Source organism: Miniopterus schreibersii (genome assembly GCF_964146895.1).
Source record: "Miniopterus schreibersii genome assembly, chromosome: 1".
Lineage (NCBI taxonomy): Eukaryota > Metazoa > Chordata > Mammalia > Chiroptera > Miniopteridae > Miniopterus > Miniopterus schreibersii.
Window position 1 is genome coordinate 122,952,201 of NC_138101.1, and position 19,963 is coordinate 122,972,163.

Consider the following 19,963-nt stretch of genomic DNA (forward strand, 5'->3'; position numbering starts at 1 on the left):
AAGAAGTCTATTGATGTCTGGGGAAACTGAAAATGGTCATGGTAAATGGAAGCTGTATGGTTCATTTACTGCTATAAAGGGTTCCATCAGCTCTTCTGTAGGTTATTATAGCTGGATTTGAAAATGCGAATGTTAAAGTAAGATCCAATAGCAACTACCCGAGACCAGATTAAAAACTGTGTTCGATGGTTTATCATTTTTTTTAATGCTGGTTAATATAATGATTTACTAAAGAAATTTGAGTCAATTAAAGGGTTTGTTGCGGGAAATTGTTATAAATCTCTGGGTTTGGTTTTGTTTCACAGTTTTTCACCTTTGAGCAGTATAAGAAATTGCTAGGATATATGTCACTGTCACCAGCATTGGTAAGTGAGAATATTTATTATACTTGAGCGTGTGTGTTATTTCATAAAGCAAAATCTGGAAACAAAAAGTCTTTTGATTCCCCAAAGCCAACTGCTAAAATATGAATTTGCGTTATTCAGTGTTCAGCTACTTGTTGAAAGCCATCTTCCTAATAACTTACAGTTTGGCTATTTTATAGCACCCAGTAATGAATTTATGATAATAATGATATGTGTAGAAAGGCTCATATGAGATATGGTCAAGAATGTAAAGTAAAGAGTACATTTGTCAAAAACTCTTTTAAAGCCAAAACATGCATGTTTACCTACTGCACATATCTCTGCAAAAGCCAAGTTGCCTAAAATTATTTCCTGGCAGGTCACAGATGCGAACTCAAGAGTCTTTTATAGTCAAGGAGAATAGTGATCTTACAATGACACATCTCAACTATTACATGAAAATTACTTGGTGATTTGAACGTTTCCCGGCACTACTCCTTCCCTTCTTTGGTGGCTTTGCCACTTTTCACAGAACGAGTTAAATTATATTGACCGAGTGGGTTCTACAATATATGTGTGTGCAACAAGAGCCCCAGAGAGCAAATGCACTAATTTCTCCCTTCACATCTGCAGAACGAACAAAACAAAGTCTGAGTTAGCCCTCCAATTGAAAAATCCCCCAGCCTGCCTGCTAAAATGTACCTCAACATTCAGAGAGGCAGTGTTCTGAGCTTCAACTCTTATTACTTTACTTGTAAAGATTCATTTCAGAATATTTACTCTGCCAAAGAGACTGTCCAAGAAGTATCTGTTATTTAAACAGTCATGCATGTCCCTTTTCTAGAATGATCCTATTAAGAAAACTAATTGTATGGCTTAGTGTTATGACAAAGAAACCTCTTGTCTAGCCTCCTACCGAAACAAGGTGGCCTCATATGAAAGAAGTGGTAGCATGCGTCCTAAAATTAGCTAAGTTATTTTTTTAATTCCTTGGTGTCTGTCCTTAATGTCACTCTTAACTTTGAAAACATCTTGTTAAAAAGAGAATTTAAAACCTTTCTAACAAAAGACAATAAAATATGGTCTCCAGAGGACCAGCTGGCTGTTCCTGTGTGGAGCATTGGTACCATGTGAGAAAATGCAGTTCCTTCAACTCCCTTGGGGACTGAAACAGAGAAGCATTTGGCCACTCCAGCTACCATAACCGAATGCATGCGAACTGTATACAGTTTTCCCTTTTTCTTGAACTCATTTATTCCAGTTTCTTTTTGATACAGCTAGACACTTAAAACAGCCATTAAATGTCCCTGGTGCTCTCACATGAAAAGCTGAGGGGGCTGGGAACCCAACTGTTACTGCTGGTCTCTGGAACAATCTAAGTAATATGATCTGCTGATAGCTGATCAATCCTTTTGACAAGGGACTGCTGAACACTATTTCGACAGCAAATGTAGCTGAGTTTATAGAACAAAAAAGTGAATTACTTGGAAGATTGCATATAGTAATAAAAACCTGAACATCTGGATTTTAGCTTTTTCAGTCAGAAAAGTTTGGGACTAGTATTTTTAACCCCTGCCTTTGGCTTCCATCATGGAAGCCCGAGATCCATGAATAAAATATTTGGTCTGTTACCTTATACAAACATGTTTAAAATTGTAATGAAGGGGCATGAAAGAAAAGTATCATTAGTTACTGGAATCTGTATACAACGCCATTCTTCCTGTCCACCTATATGTGCAACAAAAAGAATAGTGTTTGTAAAGCACTTTACAAAGGGCTTTCCCACATGATTTTGGCCCTCGTAATAACCCTCACAACAACCTTAATAACCTTAGATTAGATATGATTGTCTCCATTTTAAAGATGAGAAAACTGTGGTTTATAAAATATTCAGTGATGTAGACACAGAGTTGAGGCTAGCACATAAGGCGTCTTAATGTGGATTTTGAAAAGGCACCCCTTTATTCCAGCTGATGCCTCTCTAGGGCTCTGGCTTGGCAAGCGGGGTGCAGGCTGGAATTCAAGCTCCACACACACCTTTGTGCACAAACTAATGTACATGGCAGCTCTGGTCTAAATCAGCCAGTAAGTGGCAGAACCGGGACCTACCCAAACCTCCTAGCTCTGGATCCTTGCCTCCCCTTCTAAGGTTATAGAACAGTCCTTTGTCCCTTTTCTCTTTTAGTCTCTTACTTGAAGAAATTAGAGACTCCTGATAAGAGTTGTCTGTTCTTTACTCCTCACTGGCTTTTTTCCCCTCTTAGGTGCATATAGTACTACCTCTTCTCCTAGAATTAGAGCTTCAGCACTAAAGAATTATTATTTTTTTTAAGCATCTGTTTTTCAGGTTCGAGGCTTTGTTTCATTTTGTTTTCCTGCTCTGTGTGTGTGTGTGTGTGTGTTAATCATTGTGGTTATTTTTTATACAGATTTTCTGAAAAACCTTAAGTGTTTACTTAGAGAAAAATTCTAGAAAGTTGTTCTTTCCCAGTGCAGAAATTCTTAACAGATAGCAAATAAGTGACTGATAAATGTTCTAGATTTTCGTTGAGGCCTTCAGAACCTCACCATTTCCGCTCTCATTCCTTGGCTTCTAGGTCTAGAAAAATAGGGTGATTATTAGTTTTTTAAAATAGGGAAAGGATGAATAAAAAATGAATTTGTATTTGATAATAGTCTAGAATAGTGACTCTAAGAATACAGCTATAAAATTAAACGTTTTCCATTATACTGTTTAGTTACCTGAAATTTCACTTTTAATAAACTCTTTATCTGTGGTTCTGCTCCTTGAATTTTTTAATCTGCTCAATAAATGTATTTAAGTAGCTATTTTAAAATGAAGCTCTCCTTTTAGAAGTCAAGCTCTCTTTTAATTGTTACATGTGCAGATGTTTTAGTATTCACCTTAGATCAGTATAACAACCTTTTTTTTCATTAAAGGAAAAAGTCATTGTTGATGGGGCTTTGACATTTTATTTTGAATTGTTAGGATGTGGTTTTCAGCTTCTGTAATTTCTTCTTCTTGAATTGTCAGCATCTAATCAAGAACCAAAGCTGTTTAGTAATGGTATATGGTGCATTTATGTAAGTTTCTCCATTCTCATCATAACATTCAGTTACACATTGTTCTGAGTAGGATGCTTAACCCAGTGCATATGATAACTTGTCTTAAAGTATTGGTTGATTTTATTTTTCTAGACATTTGCCATTGCTGGATTGGGGTCTGGACTAACAGAAGCCATTGTGGTTAACCCTTTTGAGGTAGTAAAAGTTGGCTTGCAAGCCAATCGGAACACATTTAAAGAGGTAATCATTTAAGGTTTTCCTATTGTTGAGAGAATGTAAAAAAATATTTCTAAGTATATATATAAAACATTATGAATCTAGCTCTTATTCACGTGCTAAGTTACATAAATTTATTGCTAAAGAAGTAGCATAAGAAAAAATCAGATTTCTCCCACAAGGAAAATGTTAACAAAAATGCACTAAAGTCTGATGGACAAACACATGTTTACACATTTTTAGAGTTTCAATGTAATCTATAATGATTTATTTGTAAATGTTTTCCCTACATTTGGCAACACTTATATTTCACATTATACTAGAATAGACTATAGCAAAAACCACCGAGATGATATTATTGTGTTTCTAAAAAAATTTATGAAGTCATTTTAAAAATTACCTCACCCTTTTCCCTACTCCACCCACAGCCCTCCTTCAAAGGTTCTGATAATCTGTCAAGCTTGTCTTTCGGTTAAATCCGAATGAGCAAGTTACTAAACCTGTGTAGACATCACCACTCGGACAGTAACGGGTCTTGACACTGAATCGCTGGTGCATGATGTTGCGTGAAGACAGCTTCCCTAGGTGTGCGCTGCCTTCACTTCCTTTCAGTTGCCTAATCATTCTGTTAACCCATCGAGTCCAACTGCTCTTGCTTGATTCTTCTGGGTGCCAAGCACCGGCAGAGCAAAAATAAGGGGATTGGTATTCCAGGTCCTTCCTTAGCATTTTCATTTCATTCCACAACTGGGCAGCATGTGGTTTAAATTGGTTTGAAGTATCTGCTGGCCTGAATCTCTCTGTAGAAAAATCCCCCTGCCTACTACTTAGGCAGCTGCTAGTGGGTGGAGACCCCCTTGCCCCCACCTCGCTTCCTGCCTGCTGATACTGCGTGAGAGCTCCCTGTCAGCTTCTTGAGCAGAGGTGTGGGAAAGGAGAGGGGCCCTCCTCACCTGTAGCTACCAAGGCCCGAGAAGGACAGGGTTGGCCCCCTACAGCAGATGGTATCCACTCAGATGAAGTCAATCCTAATTAAGGGAGATTTTTTTCAAGTTTCAAACGACGTCTTAATTGCAGTGATACATGGCGCTTCAGCAAAGGTTGGAAATCCCTGTATTACTCTAGTCTTTGTTTCTGTTTTGCCTTCTTTCTATTCTTCCTTGAAGGGTGAAAAAAAGATGGTGAGGGATAGGAGGAAATGAAAGAGACACCTTTCAAATGCCCTAGCAATGTGGAGCATTTAAAACGGCTCCCGTGGAACCTGCTCAAGAAAAATTTGATTTGATAGACTGGGAGAATTACCAGCTAGAAGTAAATTTTGGAATTCCCCATCCAATTCCTCATTTTACCTATTGGGAAGCTTGTCTTAGAGCCGCAATGAGAAAACAATAAACATGCCTCCAACTGCAGTCCTTTATCAAGGCAGCAGGTAACCAAGGGCCACAAGTGGCACATGGCACCAAGGAGCACTCACAGGGATGGAAGTAATGTTATCACAGCACCTCTGCTCATACCTAACGTCTTTTCTCTCCTCTGCCCTCAACGAGGTTCTACGCTGAGGCCAAGTAAGAGCTGTTAATGTTTTGCATGTGTGAAGGCCTTGCTAGAACATGGTAAACAGCCTTCCAGCCCAGCACGAGAATGCTGCATGTGTGTGCTCCCTGCTCAGTTACACGAGTGCAGTCTGTGTAAATTGTTTATGTGTATGCAGCCATGTTTTGAGTGGAGAAGAAAGGGGCACTTGTTTGGGATCATTTCTTTTGCATAATTCACTGAACTGGATTCGTTGTCAGATATTTACTTAGACAAAGTAAAAGCTACTGGGTGCATTGTAAAATATTTGCAATATTACTTCAACTAGTCAAACATCAGCAAAGTAGGGATCACATAGGTCACACATGTCAGCATCTATCAGGACTCAGCAGCTGAACTGAGGTGGCACTTACAGGCAACACTGATCAAATTGAAAGTAATTAGTAGTACATAGTCACCCAACATAAAGTACTGGGACTATGCCTATTGCAAACAGTATCTGAAAGAGATGACTCAGTAAGAAGAGCAAATTTGGCCCGGCTGGTGTGGCTTAGTGGTTAAGCATCGACCTATGATCCAGGAGATCACAGTTCAATTCCTGTTCAGGGCACATATCCGGGTTGCGGGCTCCATCCCCAGTCGGAGGTATGCAGGAGGCAACTGATCAATGACTCTCTCATCATTGATGTTTCTATCTCTCTCCCTCTCCCTTCCTCTCTCTAAAATCAATAAAAACATTTTTTTTAATTAAAAAAAAAAAAAGAAGAGCAAATTTGGATCTAGTTACTTAAAACTACCCGTCACTTTTGGCAATGCAGCCATTTCCTGTGTCTTTTGTCTGGGGCCCATTAACTCCAAAACCTTCCTTCACCAACCAGCACTTTCTTTTATCCAACAAGGAGATACCCTTTTGTTAATCCGAACCTGTGTTGAATTCATCCAAATATTAGGTGTGCTCACTTCAGCATTTGTATGGCCAAGAACAATTGCTGCTTTCTTCACTCTGAGGCTCTGCAGGTTGTCAAGAGGCATGAGGGTGGGGGTGGGATTGGAGAAGGAGAAGAGGAAGGAATTAATTTCATGCCCAATGCATTTAAAAATTATACTTCTTTTTTTTAAGAAAAAAGTTTGAATTCAAGTGTAAAGGTAATGCATATTTATGTTAGAAAACACCAAAAAACTATGTATTTCTGTGTATACATATAGGTGTATAAATGTACTAAAATGATTCAGAACACTGCTATCCAATAGAAATGTCATGTGAGCCATGTTTTCTAATATTTATATTAAAAAAGCAAAAGGAAACAGATGAAATTAATATAATACTGTATTTTATTTAATCCAATATATTAAAAGTATCATTTCAACATGTAATCACTCTAAAATTATATGAGATAATTTACACTCTATTTTCATACTTAGTCTTTAAGTTTCATGTGTATTTTATGCTTATGAGCGCATTTGAATTTGAACTAGAACATTTCAAGTGCTGAAGCGCCACATGTGGGTAGTGACGTCCTTATAGGAAAATGCATGTCTAGGAGAATTAATACAAACTCCTCACTGGTTACCTCTACAAAGCAGATTGGAGTCCAAGAGAGGGAGGCAAGAATTTAAGGGAATGGCTTTGTGTAGTTGAATGTTTAACATGAGAACATATCAAGTATTCTGCGAACATTTACTCTAAAAAGTAACAGTTGTTCATCATAAAAGATTTAGAAAGTACAGAATAGTAAAAAGAAAAGTAAGTAATCCAAAAGAAATGTTCTAATGGCTCTGTCAGGATCAAGCCTGCCCTGAGGGAGAACCTTCCCAGATGATGGGGAGCAGTGGGAGGGGAGAATGACTTGCTGGCCCATCTTAGGACTCAACCAGGTTCCTCTATTGTTAGGAAAAAATGATAGTAATAGCCACACCAAATGGTGTAATGAGGGTTCAACAGGATATATATGTAAAGCTGTCAATACAGTCTGACATACAGTGATGGTTTATTGTGTTAGTAGTTATTATTACAACATGCTTTTTCTGCAAATTTAAATGTGATGATATATACAAAGGTCTTAACACAGCACCTGGTACAAGGTAGGCACTCAACCAAAGATAACTATTTTTAGATGCAAGTTGATCTTCTAAATCATTAAGTTCAAGTAGAGACAGGTGTATCTTGAATTATTGCCCCAATTAATACTGAGCAGTCACAGCTGGCACCAGTGTGGCATGAAAATAGCTTACTGAACAATGGTCAGTCTTTTTCTTTAGGTCATTCTCAGATGCCAATAGGATCCATTAGGCTGAATTCTTTATCAGAGCCTGAGACCTGGCAGCCTAGTTCCAATGCCTGTTGACAATATCTTTAAACTAAGAGCAGGTCCACTGTCATTAACAATAGTATCTGGGTATCTGCTTACTGTAAATAACTAGCATATAGCAGCAGAAGTTAGAGATGAAACTAAAAGCATTTGAAGTCACTCTGGAATGAGTTCTACCACAATTGAGATAGTCTTCCTCTGGAATAGTCCTATAAAGTTATTGTGGGTTCTTGATGAAGCCTCTTTAGTCACTTCCCATGGAGGTTGTGAATGAAGCTCATTTTCAGCCTTTTCAGTGGATTGCAGCTACCAGCTGCGGTGGAACATGAACCAGATGGGCAGCCGCAGAATGATGGTTTGACAACACCTTTAAGAAAAGCAGAGCAGATTCCCCAGAGGCTTATTTTGCAGGTAGAATACTCTTGTTCTGCCAATACAGTGAGTTTCTCAGGCAGCATGTCTCACCCTCCTAGGTGTGAACCACCCTGGATGCTGCATAGTAACTGTGGCTTTTCCTATTTTGTCAGCCTAAGGAGGTGAGTCACAAACTGGTCCTTCAGACATGAAAATTTCCTAAGAAGTTGCTGTCGTTGAGAAAGGCTCTTCCGTGGAAGACAGGCTAAGGCAACAGTAGTCAACATTACACTTAACATTACACTCAAGTCTCAGAGGCAACGCAGAGGGATGAAGTAGGAGCAAAGAACTGCCACGGGCCAGGGTGTGCAGAGTGTGGTCTAGAGGAGGTTGGGGATGTAAGTAGATGGCCCCCTTGTCCCTGTGGGGAGAGCATGGCTGACAGTCAGCCAGAATGGGGCCCTCTGAAGCATGCGATCCAGAACAGGGGCCCCCAGCTGGGGTTCAAGGGCATTACTGGCTGAGAGCAGAGCCCCAAGTGCAGTTCCCATCAGGATTTCCCAGGAATGACAGGTACTCTGCTGGCTCCAGCTGCCTGGGTTCTCCCCTCTGTCACCTAGGATTGATTCTCTAGCCAGTCAGAAGTATGTTATCCATAAAATATGTCTTCCCACCCAGGTTAGCTGTAAACTGTTCTAAAAATTTAAAGGAAATTGTGGTCAATTTGGTTTCTAAGACTTCTCTCATATTCTCCCAGCTTCTGTATAAAGTATATCAATAGATGTGCTTGTCTCTTCTCCCCTTTTTAAATTGCCACCATATCAGTCAAAGACTATGAGCCCTGCCACACTTCCTTCAATTCTAATACCAGAATCTTGGCCAGCATCTTAAAATTCACAGAGAATATAGAAAACCAGTCTCCAAAAAAAGAAAAGAAAGAACGAAAACTAGCCTGTAACTTAAATATGCTTGACCTTCTGTGGGGAGCAGAGCAATCATAGCTTTGTCATGCTCTGGTTTGGTTTGGTGGGTGTAAAAACATGTTCAGATAAATTCCTGATAGACCCAAATTCTCCCTGTCCTTCAAACTAAACCCAAGGAAAGTGTTGTTCTGGTTTGTAGTCTTTTTGGTTTAGGACTAGCCAGAGGATTTCTCCATTGGAGATGGTTTGCACATCCATTCTTGCCCAAAGTGTGACTTTGTAGCTTATTGTCCTTATAGGAACTTTCTCCCCTCTCAAATGGATGGACAGTGTTTTATTTGTATATTTATAAGAACCGGAAGCCTCATATCAGTTGTGCAAAGCCAAGCAATATTTGGCTGGCATGCTCTCTGCTAGCCTGGAAAATGTGAATTTCTCCCCAGGAGCAAAATCTTGTATGAATTGTTTCCCAGTTTTTCTCTCTACTTTGAAATCTACTTCAAAGTTATTATTTGGCTAACGGGTTATGTTTTCCTTCCCTTGAGGTCTATAGGATTCGCTTCTGATGTGTGGAGGGGGCACAGGTTTTCCTTCTAGTCTGTCATTTTTATCTGCATTACATATGAATATAATCATTCTCACCCCCAAACATGAAACTAAACCTTTAGGAAATTGCAAAAGCCTCTTTGGCCTCTACTTAGTTTTGAAAGATGTTCAGCCCAAGAAAGGAATAATGAGTCTTCTGCATATGCTCTTTGATTATAATTTTAAGGATCAATGACTAGAGAGCAAATGTGTCATTGATTGTGGAATCTTTAAACGTAGGGACTTTTTCATCTAATTTTGGATAATAGCAATAAATATAGTTCTAAACACTTTATCCTGGGAGCTTAATAATCTAATAGAAACCAATTGGATCATATATGATATCACAAAGCTTAGTGATTATTTCCTCCATAGGCAATTAACAAATGTTTAAACTTAGATATATTATGTAGAGTCAACATAAAGTGAATAAAAGGACTGTATTTTGTGATAATCTCTTTCAAGAAGATGAAGTTCAGCCCAGTCTGTATGGCTCAGTGGTTGAGCATCGACCCATGCACCAAGAGGTGGCACAGGTTTGATTCCTGGTCAGGGCACATGTCCGGATTTTGGGCTCAATCCCCAGGAAGGGGCATGCAGGAAGCAGCCAATCGATGTTGATATTTCTACTCATCGATGTCTCTTTCTCTCCCTCTCCCTCCCTCTCTCTCTAAAGTCAGTAAAAACATTTTTTTTTTAAAAAAGAAAGAAGATGAAGTTGAGTTATATAGAGAGTATGTGGCTCTGTTTACAGATAGTGTGAAAAGCCAGCTTCAAGGGCATGTAAACATTCATGAATGATGTATTGAGTTAAATTCAAATTTTTCCTGCATTACTATGTGAAACACTGCCTGGAAACTGTTCAGGACATAAATTATTTCTTTCCAGTCTATGATTCTTGTGGGCAGAAAAGTGAATTATGTATATGAATCCATTCCTATAGTTATCTTTCAACAATACCTGAGGCAGCAGCCAAGTTGCCTCTCTATTATCATTTACAGAAAATAGACTTCAGTCTTTCATTCAGCTGTGCCAGGAACCCTAGATTTTTGCTTTCAGAATTGAGACTTTGAAGTGATGATAATCGCTACCATTTACAGAACATCTACTACATGCCAGATACTATGCAACATGCCTTACATGTTTTTTTCTGCTATTTGATTTTTTTAGAAAACGCATGCAATTCTGTAAATTACAAAAGTAGTACATGGGTGTTGTTGTTTTTCACAATACAGAGCTATCTAATGAAAAATAATTGATGATTTCTGCCAACACTTCCCTCTAATCCCATTGCTCTGGTAACTGCTCAGACACACATGATATTTCAAATCCTCCCATTGTCCCTATGAGGTGGCTTTATCTCTACTTTATTGATAGGGAAAATCTAGCCCAATAAAGTTAATGGCTCTAAGAAACTGGGCATGAACATAGAGATTTCTTTCTAGTCAACCACACTGCTTTCATTAGGATTAAGAAATGCGGTTAATTAAAAAGTTTAAGGAAAAATCGAAAAAGTGTTTCTGGACCCAGGAAAAAGCAGCCATGTCGTCAGTTTCCTCTTAGCTGTTTCCCTTGTGCTAAGGTCACCACCTCCCTTGCTCTGTCGATAGTACACAGTGTCAGTGTCCTGCCACCCAGAGGGCCCCCTGCTCCTCCAGGGAGGATTATTTGGCATCAACTTGGTGGTAATGTAGCTCGTGACTCAGCATCTGGGAGAATTTGTTTACAGCAAAGCATTCTTCACTCACAGGTTGTTTTAAAATAGACCTCTCTATCCAATGTAAAACTCTAAATACAATATAATGATATTTTTGGTGTCTTTTAGTCTATAATCGTGTCCTATTCAAATAAACTGTAATGATGAATTAGTGAAGTATCTAAACTAACAGAACTTGTGAATGTGGGATTTTTCAGCCTGATTCCTTTCCTTTCACTTACATTTTGTCCTCAAGGTTTTTCTTTTTTCTTTTCAAATTTATGAAAATGCTTGAAGACTCCATTTAAGTAATGAAAAGCATAAGTGATTATCTATCTCCTGGAGAGCAAGGGTATTTTCCTACCTAAATGTAGCAGTTGGGTCTTCACGTTTTAACAAAGCAGTGTTTTTCTGAAGACCTGGATATGGATACTCACTTCATTGTATAAAGGTCTCATATGGTTTGCTTTTCAGCCATGTGATGAAATCCAGTGCAACACTCTTATTCTGTTGGCTCTAAAATGCAACAAGATTCACCTTGCCTTAGGAAGCAGTAAAGGAGCAAATGTAGAACGTGCTGTTTTGACAAGGTGGCCAAGAGCTCTTCCTTGGCTTTAGGGACTGAGAAACCCACTGACACAGCCCCCCTCACCTGAACTACTAGCCACTCTCTGATAGCTATTTACCTGGGGAACAGCATCCACCACCTAAAACCTCTGTCTCTGATCTCACCAACTAACCAGAGCCAGCTACAGTCAGTCGTTGTATGGAATAACTCCAGAAAAAATAGCTTAAGCTGCCATAAGTCATCTCAGTGATTTGTTGGTAATACTGGCCTCAGAGAGTAAGGAATCAGTGCCCCAGAGTGGTGCCTGGGAGCATTGTATAGGCAAAGCATCTTCTCTTTCCATTAAGCTACTTAAGGACTTTTAAAACAGAAATTTGATTTCATATTTCATAATTATCATGGAATATTCTCATGAGTTGATATAAAAATTATCAGCACATCTCTCCAAATAAAAATCAAAGCAAAAACGTTTACATTTCTAGAATATGAGCAAAGTACTGTACTGGACACTTAGCACAGTGTATGACACCTTAGGAGGCACTCAATAGATGTTATTGAATAAATGAAGCATGGAAAGAACAGGGAGTTCTCAGAATTAGCAGTTGGCAATAGCAGAAATCAAAGTTAAAGAAGACCTTGAGTTCCTTCAAATGGAAATACTTCTGGCAGGGACCAATGAACTGCATTTTCTAGGACCAATGTGGAAAGCAGTATGGTATCACAATATTAGCTACATTCCAGCCCACTACTCTTCCATGTGTGCAGTTCTGGTGCAGTCAACAAAAGGTACAAGTAGGAAAGCTAGAATGCCATTTGGCCCACAATTGGTAAGTAAATATGAAAATTGGAGTCAATCTAAATATTGGAAGGAAACCAAACTGTGGGTGACCTGCTGGGTTGGATAGTATTGGAATCATTTGGCTGATGATGCTAATCAGTCACCATTTGGTTTTGAAATGGAAGCCCAGTAATCAAATAAGTTTAGTAAAATTCCTTGTGTTTACAGAGATCTAGTCAAAATGATTCTATATTTTCCTATTTAAGCATCCTAATGGAAGTCATGTTTTGCCTTTCTAATTAAATATTTGTTTACATGTGTGTGATGCAACATCCCTGAATGAAGCAAAAAGCACACTTCTAATTTTTATGGGAATGAGAGTTTAAGTTTTCCTTAATTTCAAGGCCCCAAGTTGTCAGAAAAAATGTATTTGTGTTATTATGTATCTCTTACCTGTAGGAGTTGGATTATCAAACTGAAAATCTTACTGCGTATGTATAACAAGAATGAGTCCACAGAATGTGAACAGCACTGGATGAAAAGCAGAAATATGGTTAAGCCATTTACCAGTGTTTTCACTTTAGGAATATTACTTAACAATCCTTGGTTTCCTCACCTGCAAAATGAGGAAAATATACCTGCTGCCCACCTTACAGGTTTTTGAGAGAAGTAATCATGGTAGGATGGCAGAACTGTACAGAATATAAAAATAAGAACTTGGAGTCATGGGCTTGATACCACCACTCACTCTGTGATCTTTGGCCAGTAACTTTACCTTAGTTTCCTAATCTGTCAGATGGGGGTAATGATAATACTTACCTCACACACTTGCTGAGACGATTAAATAAGGTGCTATATGTAAGGTACTAAGAATCTATGATAATAGATAATATTGATGAGCACTTACTGTGTTCCAGGTACCTGGTAACATACCGTGAATGTGCTCTCTGAGCTGTAAACTGTGTGAGACAGAGGCCCAGTTAGTGTGTTTTTCCATTCCCAGCCTTTGCTTCTGTGTGGCCTTGCTTCTACAGTCCATAAACTTATCAGCAAGAGTTCTTGCCCCTGATTCTTGCTGAAGGATAGGAAAGAGGATCTACTGCTCGGAAATCTCTAGCCCAGGGGTTGTATTTGGGTGAGCCTCAGAGGAAACAGGCTTGTGATTTGCATCTGGTTGCATTTCTTTTGCACTTTGTCTCAAGGGTTCTGGGTTTTGGACAAGGGAAAGGATAGTCAGAAGGAATGAGAAGGAAGAGGTTATTCATGTCCTTCTCCTTTGAGTCAGCCTCCACCTTTTGATTGTCATTACCTGTTATTTAATTATTATAACTACATTTTTATAAGCATAATTGCTATTATTAACAGCTAGCATACAGTGAATCCTTACACAAGACAGAGTTCATTGACTTACTTATCTTATGAAAAAGATAGTATTATTATCATTATTTCACAGATGAGTAAACGGAAGCTAAATCAGAGGGTGAAATAATTGTCTGAGCTAGCAAGTGGTACTGCTAAGACTCAGACTTGGGGATGCCTGGCTCTGGTCCCCTACTTCTAGCTACTGTACTACCCTTTGACTTACTTAATGATTCATAACTAGAATTCAAACTCAACAAGTCACTTGAGTTCAAAATCCATGTGCTATGTATACTTTTTTGTACTCACCTAACACCCAAGCCAGTGAAAATCAGACAGTAGGGCATCAGTACATGTCACTTGAATATTTGTTCATCTTCACCAAGATCTAGCCAATAGAAGTCTTGTTTTTTAATTCTGATAATTTAGCACAGTAGGATTTTTAAACAGTAGAAACATCTTTAGATCTGTTTCATTTAAAGAGAGCTATGTTAATCTGCACTTTCATTCAAAGCTGTTGGTTCCTCTGTTGCCCTAGAATCTAGTTGGCCTCTGAGTTCTCGTCTTCATGAACATCGAGGCCTCAGAGTGGGTGAGGAGGGAGAGAAAGCTTGGGCTAGATGCAGGAAGCATCACCGTTGGTCAGACTAGACCCAGGGAGCCTCACTTCCTCCCTGTTCCTGCCAGGCCCAGGAGAACCGTCACCTCTCCTTTCCGCTGCCCTGTAGGTCACCTTCCTCAGGGTGAGAGAGCAGTGCCTAGCAATTCACTCAGCACTTCCAGGGTATCTCCAACAGAAATGAACTTCTGCTCAACTTGTCCTCAAGTCTATTTTGAAAACCAAAATAAACAATTTGGGTTGATAGTCAATGTGCCAGAACACAAACAAAAAAGTCCCATTTTATAAAACAGAACGAACTCTAGCCCTCTGAGAATTTTTGGTTCTCCTATATGAAATGTCTTTTGTTTTTTTAAGATACATTCTCATGTGATTTTTTTCATGTTACCAAAAGGATTTCCTTAAGCTCAATATAATTTATTATAATTAATCCTCTAAAATGAAAAGATGAAGTTGAGTGTAAAGTTGTAACTAGAGTTTTAAAAACATTTATGAGTAAAAACTATGGGATTTACTATATAAACAAACTCATTTAATGTATCATGTTAATGACATAGCTATAAATACAAGTGAGATGAAAAGCCATAATTGGATTTGTACTATTCTGTTCTGCTGATGCAGCTTTAATTGCACATGATAAGAAAACACTTTAGTCAGAAAGCACATCAGAGTGCCGGGACCACTCCAGCAACCTGCTCCAGTCAAATAGCAAACAAATGTCACGCCAGCCGCTTGCCTTATGTGCAAAAAAATAAATACTGGATATTTTTTCTATTTACTGTTGAAAATTTAACAAGAAGAGATATCCTTTGTACTGTACCTCCAAAAAAGAAACAACCTTTAAAAAAAAAACCAACAACATATAAGTTGCTGTAATTGTATTGTAATGGACTATAAACCTCATGTTCCAGAAATAGCAATAGACTGGATTCCAGCAGTCAAGGTATTTCAACCTTGGGTAATCAATCAGAGGACTGGAAAGGAGTAAATTAAAGGTAACCCAGTACTCCCAACACCATTGATTTATCATTTATCACAGCAAGTAATACACACACTGATTACCCACCCTCTGGAGGGAGTCTACAATCAACTGCTTTTTATCCATGCCCAATTTCTAGCCTAGCACCTGTTTAAACTACTGAGGCAATGTAACGTTCACTTTAGAAAACAGAATTAGAAAGGTAAATACACTGAATTCAGGAACCAAATATAAATTCCTTTTGGATTATACACAGTTATGGATTACCAGTATCCATATGGCTAATCCTCTCCATTAGTGTGGATAATCCAGAACTGGATGCAACTATTAACATGTTGAAAGTGGTGGTAATTATTACATGACATTAGTTTCACTAATTCCACCAAAGATGTCTCTCTTTGCCAACAATCTTCCCTTTAAGGCCTGTTGTTATGCATGCAATTTTGTTTACTTTTGGGGTTTCCTAATTTTAAAAGCATGGATTTAGACCTGATTGTTCATTTTTGGAAAAAGAAGTCCCTAATAATTCTGGCTTGAAGGGTAGCTAAATAGTAATGTACTCTATTTCACATTCCCAAAGATGATCTTTCTGGCTTTGCCCCTGTCTCCTGCAGCAACCATCCACTATGAGCTACGCAAGACACATCATTAAGAAGGAAGGTTTGGGACTCCAGGGCCTCAACAAAGGATTTACAGCAACTTTGGGACGTCATGGAGTTTTCAACATGGTTTATTTTGGCTTCTACTTCAATGTCAAAAACATTATTCCTGTCAATAAGGTAACTACTTAATAGATTAAAATCCTGGAGGGAAAAATCTTATCAATGCTGATAGCTCCATTTGTAGAGTGTTTACCAAGTCCCGGTCCCCATGCCGAACACTGACATCAGTTGTATAACCTGACCCTCACTCCAGCCTTATTCATTGTGTTCTTATCCTGCTCTGAATTTGGAAAAGTAAAGCTTAGAAAGATCAAGTCATTTGCCCCAGGGTCACACAGTAAGTAGCAAAGCAGAGACTTGAACCCAAGGCTGATACCAATTACATTATACCTGAATGTGCCATTACACTTGAATGCTTCCCATTTATCACTACTGGGAATTTTTAGAAACGATGTTATGACTTCATTGTTATCTCAAAAGCATAACTTTCTCAGAAAGTTTAAATTTTTTATGTCCTAAATAAATTCGGAACTCATGAGGAAAATTGTCAGCCTAAAATTGAAATCTTACCTAGATATTAATTTTTAGATTTGCCAAAGTTCATTAGGACAAGCAGTAAATGAGCTCTTCTAGAATCATTTGCTCTTGAAGCAAAATAATAATAATTACTATTATTTTTCAAATGGTAACTTACAAATGCAAGCAGCCTTTCAACTTCTAGAAGGTAAAAGTAGCACACGATATGCTTTAAAATGAGCATCTGAGCTTTCATCCAGACTTCCTCCACCATCCTGTCACTTGCTTACAATGAAAATTGCGGTCCTGGGAGCAGCAGTTGGGGAAACGTTTTTCACGTGCAGGCAGTTTCCCACAGGGCTTCAGCTTTTCATTTCGCTTAGTACAAAAGTACTGAAGGACTTTTTATAAGCCATAAAAGCATTTCTAATGTGGCTATTGCCAGACCCTTCAGTGAAGTTATTTATACCTATCTTTGCCCAGCTACCCCCATATTCTAGGCCAAGACCTATCGCAAGTATGAGAACAGCTGAACCCCAGGCATGTTCTGTGTTAACCATCTGTTGTCATTACCTCACTCACTAGCCAAAGTTGTTAACCAGGTTTCACTGTATTTGGAAATCTCATTTATTGAGTAGAAGCTTATGTTTTGTTGGTCTGAAATCTATCATTGGCCACAATATATATAGATCCTCCCACTGACTGACAATTCTGACTCTGGTGGTCCTCAGAGCTCTTCTCCTGTTGAGTTCATGAAACACAGAAATCGAGTGCAATGAACACTTGGTCCTGGATGATGTGAAAGACTTCAACTCTTAAAATTCTTCTAAAGAATTTTAGTTGGAATAGGTTAAACAATGTGAGGCCCAGGGCAAAACAAAAATGTGAGATCCCTTGTTCAAAAATTAAGAATTTCAAGACAGCAGTGGCAGAGCAATAAACCAAGCATGGGGCTCTTCTTAGAATAGGCCCTGGTGACTGCTCAAGTCACACACCCATGAAGCTGACCCTGTCTTTTAGACTCTGAGATGCATAATCCATACAACAAGGGTGAAGTGTCTTGGCCTCCCTTTCTCCAGTTATCCAAAAGCTTGAAACAGATAGAAATTATACACAATGAAATGAATTATATAAATTATTTATGTATATTATATAAGCATACAGGGTGAGGCAAAAGTAGGTTTACAGTTATTCATATGGAAAATAATATAATAATTAATAAATAATATGAGAATAAACTGTGTTTGCATACTCACAACTATAAATCTATTTTTGCCCCACCCAGTATGCTTTATTACATAGATTTGTGCATGTATATTAATGCATATGTTATAATGAACCTGGTTATATTTTTTAACAAATTCAGAAAGATCAATAAGATTTATATATGATCATATATTGCTAATGCTTAAGAATAGCCACACATGCAAACTTCATCCTACAATTAATCAATGCACTTAACTTATTAAAATGTTGTACATTATTTAAAAAAACAGGAGCTTAAACATTCATTTTTTAAACAACATCATGGTATTCTGAAACTGTGGAAAGAGCTTATTCATCTTGCCAGTTCACAGGAATGAGATCATACTGGCCCTCACTGTCCACACTAAGGATTCTTTTCTTTATCTGAAGAGCACTGGGAAGCCAACAAAAGATTTTAAGCAGAGGAATTACCTGATCACTCTGGCTGCAGCATGGAAAATGAGTGGAGTGGGGGTGGTGAGGGAAAGGAAGGGTGTGACATGGAAATGATTTCAATGTGAGATGCTGGGGTATTGGGCTGCAGTGTTCATGGTGGAGACGGTAAGAAATGGACAGATTTGGGAAATCTTCGGAAGGCAAACTCTATTGGATGTGATGATGAAGTCTGTATGTATATTGAGAACAGGGGTGGTGGTTAAGGGGGATGCCTAGGTTTTTGGCTTGAACAACTGAAAGGATAATGGTGTCAGTCACTGAGAAAGAAAACCTTTGAATGAGAAAGAAGTTTATAGGAGAATATTATAGGCTTAGCCTAGAAACTGAATTTAACCACATTTGGAACTCCAAAGTGCAGCTGTTGAGTATTGATTGTGGGTCCTGGGGCTTGAGAGAAGATCTCAGTTGGAGATGTCGACGCTTAGAAATCATCAGTATACCTGGGCAAATATACCTTTACAGGATGAATGGCTTGGGCCAATCACTTCACTGGTCTGAGCTTCAGGTGTTTTTTCTTTAAATCTGAAAATTAAGAAGCTAAGATTGTTTCTTCTTCCTGACAAAATTGTTTTGAGTATTAAAAAAAATAGTATGTGAAGTTGTTTGTGAATTTTATAGTGCCATAAAAGTGTTCATTGTGGTGGTGCTGATGACAGGGATGAGGGAAAGAGCAGAAGTGGCAAACTGGTGGTCGGAACAGTTAGCATGGGGGACTGCATGAATAATTTTTCCCCAGGACTGTTTCTTTTGCACTTAAATGAACATGTTTTTTCTTGCCTAGAACAAAGTCATTGATTTTATGTGTTCTGTAATCTAAGCCTGATTCAAAACTGGGAAACCAGTATTCTTTAAATTTAAACCATAATAAATCAATCCTTTGTGAAGAGGAAGGTATGATAATCATTAAAACATGTTGAAGAACGTCATCAAGTTGTTAACCGTGAGGAGGAGGTGCTGTTCCTTGAAGGCTTTGTTCCATCTTTGCTATAGGCCGGCTCCAGCCACATGCTTTGGGCAGTTTGTTTACAGGGTTATTGTTTCAATTCCCTCACCCAACAATTGGTCATTTCGTTGTTCCAAGGGAATTTGAGATTTCACCAACCCTGAGTGGCATGGGATAGTTCTAGATTTTTCTTTAATTTAATATATTTTAAAATCTATGAATTGTCTTACAGTGTTTTTTTATTTTTGAAGTATTTGATTTTACAAGAAACTGTCCGTAAAGATTATCTCTGGGGAGGGGAAATTGGGAGTTGTGTGTGTGTGTGTGTGTGTGTGTGTGCGCATGTGTGCAAGTGTGCGTGGGGGTTCGGGGGCAGGAGAAAGCAAGCAGCAGTGGAGGGAAAGTAATTTTTCTTTATACCATTCTGAGCTGTGGGAAGCTTCTATAATAAGCATGTAATAAATCAGTGAAAAATTTAATAGAATCTCATAAAATAGAGTACCTAGTTAACTTTTTCTCATTTTACTGAACTCTAGGGCTATATCTACAGAGTTAAATAAAAACTTGAGGTTGTAAGCCCAGATAACTGAGGTTAGATATCCACCCCTGAAGTTTTCAACTTTAACTCTTCAGATTGGTGATCTCTCATAGATACATTTTTCAAGTTATCACAGAAATATCCTGACCTTCTGTGCCACTTCATACTATTAAAACCATTTTTGTGGGCTCCCTGATTTTGCCTGATCCTCATCACAATAACTGCCATTTTCAGATCAGGAGACCAAAGGGAAGTTGAGGCCCAGAGCTGAGAG

General features: G+C 38.5%; 1 protein-coding gene across 3 annotated transcripts in view; it reads left to right on the forward strand.

The window, feature by feature from the left end:
• The window catches only part of SLC25A21 (solute carrier family 25 member 21), a 462,844-nt gene that overhangs the window by 417,353 nt on the left and 25,528 nt on the right, over positions 1-19,963 (forward strand). For all 3 annotated transcript variants that reach the window (XM_081155130.1, XM_081155129.1, XM_081155131.1), the window contains exons 5-7: positions 306-365; positions 3,543-3,650; positions 15,944-16,108. In XM_081155130.1, coding sequence (XP_081011256.1) covers positions 306-365; positions 3,543-3,650; positions 15,944-16,108 — 333 coding nt within the window. The remainder of the gene's footprint in view (positions 1-305; positions 366-3,542; positions 3,651-15,943; positions 16,109-19,963) is intronic.